The 10,528-nt window shown below is 44.9% G+C and overlaps 1 protein-coding gene across 1 annotated transcript; it reads left to right on the plus strand.

Moving 5' to 3' along the window:
• Nucleotides 1-4,814: 4,814 nt before the first annotated feature.
• LOC131293767 (uncharacterized) lies at nucleotides 4,815-5,321 on the plus strand. Its single transcript, XM_058321827.1, has one exon. The coding sequence runs from the start codon at nucleotides 4,815-4,817 to the stop codon at nucleotides 5,319-5,321; it is 507 nt and encodes a 168-aa protein (XP_058177810.1).
• Nucleotides 5,322-10,528: the final 5,207 nt, after the last annotated feature.

Below are 10,528 nucleotides of genomic sequence, written 5' to 3' on the forward strand. Positions count from 1 at the left end.
TTCGAACGTGTTTACTTGCCGACAAGATGTGTACTATTTTTTTCGCTAAATTCCGCACAATTCAAATTGTGTGGTCAGAACAAATTGGATAAATTGAAAATGCCTTGAACTCATTAAAAACAAAACAAAAAAATTACCAGAATTTTTTGTATTATTACATTATAACATGCTTATAAGCTTATAAGCGCTACGTCGGTCCCGTGGGGCCGACAATGTTCTTTCCCGTAAGCCGGCGTCGATATGCTCGGACCGACAGAGCCAGTTAGGTAGACCAGCGTTTGTACGAATCGCTTTCAGAACGGAAAGCAGTGTAATTTGTGCAAGGCGGTTACCTTGTTAATAGTTTCTTTCCGCTTAAATCGACACAAAATTAGTACGAAGTGATCTGGTTCTATGCATGACACTTGCATAGCATACTTGCATGCAACTTGAGATTGCATGCAACATGAGATTGTACAACTTGTAAGCGCACTTTGCTAAATTTTATACATTACTAGCTGATCCGTTTGATGTTGTTAAAAATTGGTTCGAAGGTCGCATTACATTTCTTCTCCCATTCAACTTGGTAGATAGCGAATATTTCAAATCATTTACCAACATCTTAAACCAGAGATATTTAACACCAACTAGAAAAGCTCTAACCAATTCTTTGCTACCGTTAATGTATAAAGAAACTAGGGACAAAATAATCAACACATTAAAATTAACAACATCTATTGCTTTAACTACGGATGGATGGAGCAATTCAAATAATACTCCCTTTATAACTGTGACGGCACATTTCATAGACGAGGAATGCAAGTTAGTTTCCTTACTTTTACGTAGGCTGCCTTTTAAGTTTCGGGATTTGAAAAAACTGGTGATGCAATCTACCAACTAAGAATTTTATCGTAAAGTTTGACGTTTTTGAGGTTATACATGCTCAGAACGTTTTGACATACGAGCGCTATTTGTGTTGTTAAAAAAAGGTTCAATGTCCGCCAAATTGTGGAATTTGGTGGTGGACATTTTCGTGCGACTATTTTTTGCAACTTTCGACGTGAATTGACAGAGCAGTAGTGCATGAATGAACTTTATTCAACTTTTGGTGATGAAGCTCCATCAATGATCAGTATTTATCGATGGTTTGGAAAATAAAAACGTGGTAGGAGTTCACTCCAAGATTAATTTCGTGAAGGTCGTCCAAAATCAGTTGTCGTTCCGAAAACAATTGATGCTGTGCGGGAACGGATATTGCAAGATCGTCATGTGACTTTTTGTGAGATAGAGACAACCTTTGGTATTACTGGGACCAGTATATACTTAATATTGCAGGAGCATTTAACTGTCAAAAAATATAGCTGATGTTGGATTCCACAAAATTTGTCAATCTCTCAAAAAAAGACTCGTGTCGATTGGTCGGAAGAAATGCTCGAAAAATACGATTGCGGTGCTTCAAAACTCGTCTTTAATATCGTGACAGGGAATGAGTCGTGGATTTACGCGAATGAGCCCGTAACTAAACTGCAATCGACTGTATGGGTGTTTCAAGATGAGACGAATCCAACCAAAGTTATTCACGCACGATGCACTTCTAAGCAAATGGTCGCATGTTTTTTCGGAAAAACTGGATGTATCGCAACCAAACCTCTAGAACTACGCAGAACAGTCTATTCTGAGTGGTACACAACAATTTGTTTGCCAGTTGTCTTCCAAGAAATTAGGAAATTCAACCGCTGTCGACGGATTACCCGTCACCACGACAATGCGAGCTCTCACACATCGGCTCAAACAACTGCATTTTTGAGTACTCAAAACATCGATTTGATGAGTCATCCGCCATATAGTCCTGGATCTAGCATCAAATGACTTCTTTTAATTCCCGTACGTAAACTGAGATTTCAACGTTTTTCAACACCTGAAGAAGCGAAGATCTCTCAAAAAAGAATCGTGTCGATTGAAACATTAAACATTTTTTCAACAACACAAATAGCGCTCGTATGTAAAAACGTTCTGAGTATGTACAACCTCAAAAATGTCAAACTTTACGATAAAATTGTTAATTAACAGATTGCATCAACAGTTCTTCCAATTCCCGAAACATAAAAGGCAACCCTCGTAGATTGCTCTGATTTAGAAGGCAATCACACCGGTGCTCATTCGGCGAACTGTATTGAAACCACATTAAAAAAATTCGAAATTGACGAAAAGATAATTAGTATTACAACGGATAACGCGCGCAACATAAAACTTGCCGCATCTATTTTAGAACGGAAACACTTCCCATGTTTCCCTCATACACTTATTTTGTGGTAAAACAAGCCATTAAAGTAAGTATTAATGATTTAGTAGAAGAAGTAAAACAGATGGTTACTCATTTAAAAAAAAGTTGCCTGGCAACGCAAGACTTTACGAAGTCCAAAAAAGTTTAAATATGGAGGAACTGAAACTTAAACAGGATGTACCAACTCGTTGGAATTCTAGTTAGACTATGCTGGAAAGGTTTCTGAAAAATAGAATTACGTTAGGAGTTTGTATAGACACGTTAAAACTGAAATGTAGTTTAAAAAACGATGATTGGGAAACAATGACCCAAGCTATTACAATTTAAAAATACTAGGTATAACGGCCCGGTTACACGGGCCCATGTTGATGATAGAATTTGCATTAGAATCTAGTAAAATTGTGGTAAATTGAGTTTCTCAAAGCTTCAGCCCAGTTAGAAGATTGAACCTGTATCAAACTGTGAGATGCCAAATTCAAATTCCCAGTTATTCTGATATGATAATGGCTCACTGGCTGCAGTATGGCATTCTCATGGCTGAATGGTAATGAAAAGTTTATCGGACCAAACAGAAGAATTGTTGATTACTGAAGACTTTACCTGAGGAATGTGTTTTACATTGTCCGGATAGAATAATTTCCTGATTATCATAATGCCAAATTCAGCCAAAGAAAAATAACAGGGCCAATACCAAAATAACAGGAAAAATGTGGCCAACTTTAGAATCACGCAAGAAATATGATTTTCTCCTGTGATTTTCTGAATCCCGTTGATAATCAAATGGTCAAGCCATAGGGACTGAATGGCTGAAGCTGTGCAATTGTGCTCTTCTCACCATCTTAATTTAAAAACCGTTAAATTTAAAAATACAATGCAATAGGTATAGTCTCCGGTGAATTACCATACAAAGACGTACATTTTGCACCATTTTAAGTGCATCGCCTTGTTCAAGTAAGGACATCAGCCGGAAAATATCACACATATCAATCATTTCAAACACTACTTTTTTCGAGTGCTCGTTTTATGAATTTTGCTATCAAAGTATCCTTTCGTTTTCTCAAGCGAGCTGATTGCCATGGTGATCAAAGTACAGAGAAACGTAGACGATAGGCTCTGTAAGCAGACAGCCGTAGACTTTGTAAGTTAATAGGTACGGTCACACGAGACGAACCTTTGATGGCGAACCTTTCGCACACTATTACAAACGAATGCCAAAAAAAGATCTCGAACCTTTTAGCGTTCACACGTAACGAATCTTTGATGTAGTTTCATTGATAGTTGGTAAGAATAAATCAAAGTAAGCATTGTAAACAAATGGGGAAATCGAACGGAACGTCAAAAAGGTTCGCGGCAAAGGTTCGTGCTATCCACCAAAATCGGTGAACCTTTTCTGCTCGAAAAAGGTTCGCGAACTCTGCTCGATTCACTAACACATTCAAGAAAAGGTTCGACCGTACCTAATGCTTAAGGTTCCGCAAAATTGGCTGTGGATTGTTTAGGAAATTTTCTAATTGTGTTTTTTAGAGGCGCGTGTGTGTTTTCGTGTGATAGACGGTTCAGAAATGTGTGTTTTGGGAACTGACCTGTAGTGCGTTTTTGTAAGAAATTTTTTGTGATTGTGTTTTTGTTTCGGTGGTAGTGTTTTGTGTCGAAAACTGTGATATATGTGCTTGTCTTTAATTGTTTTTTATATTATTTGTGTTTGAACCTCTCGAAGAATTGTTCGTGCATTTCCGGTATTAGAAAATACACAGCAAAAGTGATTTAATTAAGCTGAGCCACCTTGGTTGCGATCGGCCAGTCGACGAGAGCAGACGTGCTTTTGGATGCTCCGCAGCTAACAAGTGGGAACTTGCGTGTGTGTGTGCGTGTGAGTGTGAGCACTGGTGGAGTGATCTACAGAAGGTGCAGAGCGAGAGCAACGTATACCGGCAAGTGACAGTAGCGCATTGGGACAAGAGAGTAGAGATTTGGGACGAGACGACGGGAGGCCGAGATACGGAGGTACCTAACGGTAAAGTAACGGTGAAATAACGGCTTTTGACTCCTGTGTAGCAGCGTGGGCCAGAGCGCGTCGGTGCGGGTGAGCTTGGTACCACGAACCAGAAGATGCGAGCTTCGACCCGTTTGGCCGAAAAGCGACAGGGGACAGCAGCAGAAGCAGCAGCAGCAACAGCAGCATCCGGACCAGCAGCAGCAGCAACCGGAGCAGCAGCAGCAGCATCCGGACCAGCAGCAGCAGCATCCGGAGCAGCAGACGGCCCCCAAGCGCGGCCAACATGCCTGGCAGCTGGTTGAAAACCGAAAAAATGGAAGTGCTAAAAACAAAGGGGAGAAAATAAAGGTTCCCCGCGTTCACGCTAGACCAGATGCCATCCTGGTCAAGATCGCCGAAGGAAGAAGCTACAAGGAGGTGCTAACAGCCCTTCGCACTGACCCCAGGCTAAAACAGGTAGGAGAGGCCAGCAAGCGAGTTCGGCGGACGGGCGAGCACATGCTAGTGGAACTGACCAGGGAGAGCTCGAGGGACTCCACGGTATTGGCGGAGAGAATGGAAGCTTCGCTTGAGGGAAAGGCGACTGTGACCACCCTTAGACAAACCGTCACGGTCGTAATCCGCAACGTAGACGAGGTGGCAACGCGTGAGGAGATCCGCGATGCACTCGAAGAGCAACAGCGCGTCAACATCAGCGCGTCGGCGGTTCGTTTGGGAGCGGTACACCGGGGTCTTCGCAAGGCGTTTATCCGGGTGGCAGCAACCGAGGCGACCACCTTACTAGAGAAAAGGCTGCGTATCGGATGGACGTCCTGCACGATAGCAGAGAACACCGAGTCCAAGAAGTGCTTTAGATGCTTCCACAGTGGACACATCCAACGTCACTGCGAAGGACCGGACCGCTCGGGTCTTTGCATGATCTGTGGCAACGAGGGTCACAAAGCAGCCCAGTGCTCGAGCGAGCGTCGCTGCTTGGATTGCGGGGTCGAGTCGGGATCGGATCATGTTACCGGCCACGTTCGATGCCCTAAGCGCTCCAGTTTCAACAAAAAACGAGTATGAAACACCTGCAGATTAATATCAACCATTGCCAAGCCGCCCAGCAACTAATTTATCAGACGGCTCTGCAGAAAAACTGTGAGGTTATATTAGTGTCGGATCCATACAAAGTCCCGCGCGAAAATGCCAACTGGGTGGTTGATGTGGGTGACAGAGCTGCAATCCTCGTACTGGGAAGATACCCAGTCCAAGAAGTAATATCCACACAACACCAAGGATGCGCTGCAGCAGTGATAAACGGCACTCTCTACGTGAGTTGCTACGCACCACCCAGTTTTTCTCCGGAGGATTATGAGGCCTTGATTGCTCACGTTGAGGCGTTGGTCGTCGGGCGCAGCAGGGTAGTAGTTGCGGGTGACTTCAACGCATGGTCCACCAGCTGAGGAAGCAGAGCAACCAATAGAAGAGGAGAAAAGCTAGAAGAGGCAATGGAGAGTGCGGGGATGCTGTTGCTGAATGTCGGAACTAGTCCCACCTTCAGCAGGAACGGAGGGGAGTCGGTAATCGATGTAACCTTTTGCAGTCCATCCATGATACGCGGGGCAAAATGGGAAGTTGGAGACGACCACATGCAGAGTGACCACTTCCCAGTGTTCTTCGAAGTGGGAATGATTTCCAACAATGGACAGCGACGACCGCAGCACCTAACAAGAGAACGCTCACTACTGCCAGCTAGGGCATGGAAAACCACCTTCTTCGAAAAGGAAGTCTTTGCAGAGGCACTACATGCAGAGGACATCTACGGCCAGGACCTGCGGGCAGAGCAATTAACCAGAGCGGTATCTAATGCCTGTGACGCGACCATGCCACGTCGCTCTACGGCAAGGGGTCCCAGGAAGGCTTTTTGGTGGAACGAGGACCTAGACAACAAAAGGGACCGTTGCAACAGAGCTCGCAGGGTACTAAAAAGAGCTGGAACTCTCGATCGGATGGACCCCAGGTTGGTGGAATACCGGACAGCAAAGAAGGAGCTAGCGATAGCAATCGAGGCGACCAGACAACAATGCTTCGAAGAACTATGCGCAGAGGCCGATGTAAACCCGTGGGGATCTGCCTATCAGGTCGTAATGCGTCGGATGAGATGCCCACGAACTGCTCCAGAGAGGTGTCCCGAAAAACTCCGCCGGATAGTGGACACACTCTTTCCACATCATCAACAGCAAACATGGCCGCTCCCTCGACTGGAACCGGTCGCTGAGGTGGCGGAGATTCCTACAATCACGGAACAGGAACTCTTGTCGATCGTAGACCGATGGGTGTCGCGCAAGGCGCCGGGACTCGACGGCATCCCAAATGTTGCTGCAGCTGAGACAGTACGATCCCAACCGGCAGCGGTGAGAGCTATGCTTCAAAAATACCTGGAAGAGGGTCGGTTTCCGGACATTTGGAAACAGCAAAGGTTGGTTCTCATACCAAAAGCAGGCAAACCACCGAACGACCCAAGCGCATATAGACCAATATGTTTGCTGGACGCGTTCGGAAAGCTCTACGAACGAGTTATCACCAACAGGCTCACGGAGTATTCGGAAGGGGCGAACGGACTGTCGGGACTGCAGTACGGGTTTCGTCGAAAGCGTTCCACAATCGACGCCATCCGTTACGTCATCGAACAGGCGAGACCACACCGCAATCGGTACCGGTATGGCGGACGCTTCTTTGGGCTTATAACTCTGGACGTACGAAACGCCTTTAATAGCGCCAGCTGGGAAGCGATAGCCTCGGCGTTGAGGAGATTGCAAGTCCCCGGCTACCTCTACAGAGTCATCGGAGACTACTTCTCCAACAGGCTCCTCCTCTATGAGACCAACGAGGGAGTAGAGAGACGCGGCATCACGGCGGGGGTTCCACAGGGTTCTGTCTTAGGACCAATACTGTGGAATATAATGTATGATGGCGTTCTTCGGCTGGACCTTCCTCAAGGTTGCGGCATCGTGGGTTTTGCGGACGACATAGTACTTACGGTCGTAGCAGATAACATCCCGATGCTAAACACTACGGCAGAAGTGGCAGTCCATGCAATACAACAGTGGATGTCAAGTGTAAAGCTTCGATTGGCGCTACAAAAGACGGAGCTCCTGGTCTTCCACAGCCAGCACAGGAGCTTGCATGAGCTGGCCAAAATATCCGTCGAGGGTGTTGATGTCCTAGAGCAGCCTGCGATTCGGTATCTTGGAGTTACCTTGGACACCAAGATAACGTTCAAACAACATCTAGAAACCGCAGCAAAGAAAGCAACCTCGGCCTTCCAGTCTCTCAACAGAATCATCAGCAGCAGATGAGCCCCACGCAGCAGCATTAAGAGAATCCTGGTCAGCGTGGTAGAGAGTATCATCCGATACGGCGCCCCGGTGTGGCAAGAATGCTTAAGATACGACTCGTACCGAGCAATACTGCAGAGAGCGCACAAGCCTGCGGTAAACAAGGTCGCGTGTGCCTTCAGCAACGTTTCTTACGAGGCAGCATGCGTCATTGCGGGGGTGGTGCCAATACATCTGGTAATCCGCGAGGATGCCCGTTGCTACGAACTGCGGAACAGCGGGAGAGATCCGAAGGAAGTTCGGAGAGAAATGAAGGCGGAGACGATGATACTCTGGCAGGAACAATGGGAGGCTGCCGGGCACGGACATCATACCCGCGAATGCATCCCAGATATCTCCAGATGGACAACAAGGAAGCACGGAGAGATCAACCGACACCTAACGCAGGTGCTGACGGGGTTTGGTTTTCTCCGCGCCTACCAACACCGGGTCGATAACGCTGAGTCACCAACATGCCCAGCATGCCCAGCAGAACAAGAGACAGCAGACCACGTGCTTCGCATCTGCCCTCGGTTCAACGCGGAAAGACGACCTCTCCAACGGCCCGATGGATCATATCCAACACTACGAGAATTATGCGACGACATGTGTGCGAGTGAGGATGTGTGGCAGGCAGCCTGCTCCACCAGTAAAAGCATTATGACGAATCTACAGCGGATGTGGAACTACGAAAGCCCCATGCCAGCCAGGAGACGACAGCGACAACGATAAAGAGATGCACGTTAAAACGAGCCATGATGCCATGCATCACCCAAGGCGAGATGTACCAACATCACCCCCACCCATGCCATATCAGTTAAGACGGGATCTGGGTGGAGCCAGGGTTTAGAGGCCGGGGTTAGGTTTTAGTCCGTAGAAATCAGACACTCCCCACCTGTCGTGCCAGGTGGGCGCCTTTTGAAGGTTTCCTCCCAGAAAACCAAAAAAAAAAAAAAAAAAAAAAAAGCTGAGCCACCTTGCCCGCGCCCTTTGAACACGGATTAGGTGCACATTTTTGTTTTTACCATGTTGAACAATTAATTATCAATCAAGTGTTCCCTTAATACATCTGATCAACCGAACACATAGTGCCCGGGAACGGAATTTTACAACATTTAGAACCATTTTGCAAAACCAGTTTTCCTTTTTTCCAATCGAGTTGGTTTCCCCAGGTCAACTGTGATTGCTATAGTGATCCTTCAGTTTTTCCCCAACGAAGCTGATTGCTATGGTGATCAATGCAATGCAATGGGATGAGCGTTTTGAGAATTTCCATAAAAAGATGAGGTGTTGCAACGATTTTAGTGCGTTACTTTATCCAAGTAGGAGCGTTATCCTTGGAGCGTGACGTTAAGGATTTTTTATAATAAGATTTTGATGAAGCTACGCAACATGCGTCTGCTGAAAAGGTTGCCACATTGTCCAAAATGGACCTTTTAATTCGTGTTTAAAAAAAAAATCAATGATTATAAGGAGAAAACAAAACTCATTCAAGAGCAAGTAAGTTTACTTATTACATCGCTAATTGAGGGCATATCAAGTAGATTTGAGTCGATAGAAGGAAGATACGTATGTCACTAAATCAATGATACTAGATCCTAGACTGAAAAAGAATTCGTTAGCAAATGAACCGGAACGTTTTGAAGAAGCCTACGAAGCAATCAAACATGAAATAACACCTCTATTTGAAAATACCACTACCCGAAGCCACACAACCACAACAGAAAGAAGTACCAGCAGACTCAATATTCTTCGATTTTTTATCGAATGTGAATTATACTGACGTAAATGTAAGCCCTCAGATAGCTGCAAAAAAGGAATTAGACAGTTATTTAAAATTAAACAATACTAGATTTAACGATGATCCGATTGCATGGTGGAAAACTGAAGGAAAACAATTCTCAAAATTAGATGATTTATTTTTAAGGCGATTTTGTATACCTGCAACATCCGCGCCCAGTGAGCGCGTAAAAGCAGGCAGTATATATACGAAGAAGCGCAACAGGTGCACCAAAACGGCTGCAAGAAATCTTATTCATAAAACGAATTTATTCAAGCATCAATTAACACGTTCTGTACCGCGTCACCCAAATATGGGTGAAGGCTATGTTTCCTGGGGGCCCGCATCACCCAAATATGGGTGACGCGTTTGCTTTGCGGCATTCGCAATCCTACGAACGATTGCAAAGCAGAATTTGCGTTTTTGGCCCGCAGGAAACTATACCGTTTTGTGCTTGGTACGGAACGTGTTAAATGCTGCTTTGTAAATAGAGATTAGCCTCACGGCCACGACAGCTGAAAAATAATTTTCAACCGAAAAAAACGGTTTTTTTTCGCTTCACTATCGTTTTCACGACGCTTACCGTGGCCGGGCTCTTTATGGTAGGGCACTCTCAACACTGTCTTTTATCTGAAGATTTTAGATGAAATTGATAATTCTTTGATTAATTTATCAAATAAACGTTCAATATTTGGTAGAATCGGTGATAATACGCACAACGGCAGAACAGTTTGCTTAGATTTGAGCTGTCAAAACATTTTCACCCTTTTTTCGCTACCATTTTCGTGGTCCATCCACAGATTTTGAAAAACTTTTTCGGCACTCACAGTCGCGAAAAAGTGAGTGCCGAAAAAGTTTTTCGCCTCTCGTGGCCGTGAGGCTAATGGAGGAAATTTCTTTCTTGTTATTTAATACCTAAACTTAGAAAACCATCAACTTCAGAGAGCAATCCCACTTCACCAGCAGTTGTTGCGGTACAGGAATCAATGGTAATTAGACCCATAATTACTATAGAAAACTTTGTAAGCCTTGATTTTCCTAGCTCTCATCAAGAGCAAATCAATTTTGATTGAAAATTTTGAAATTGATAGTAGAAGAAGAAGGATTCAAAGATTTCGTGAAGACTTTAAATC

The sequence above is a fragment of the Anopheles ziemanni genome, chromosome 2, assembly GCF_943734765.1.
Source record: "Anopheles ziemanni chromosome 2, idAnoZiCoDA_A2_x.2, whole genome shotgun sequence".
Taxonomy (NCBI): Eukaryota; Metazoa; Arthropoda; class Insecta; order Diptera; family Culicidae; genus Anopheles; species Anopheles ziemanni.

What these genes read in the sequence shown, in the direction of transcription:
- LOC131293767 (XM_058321827.1), top strand. Translation starts at nt 4,815, where the DNA reads ATGGAAGCTTCGCTTGAGGGAAAGGCGACTGTGACCACCCTTAGACAA.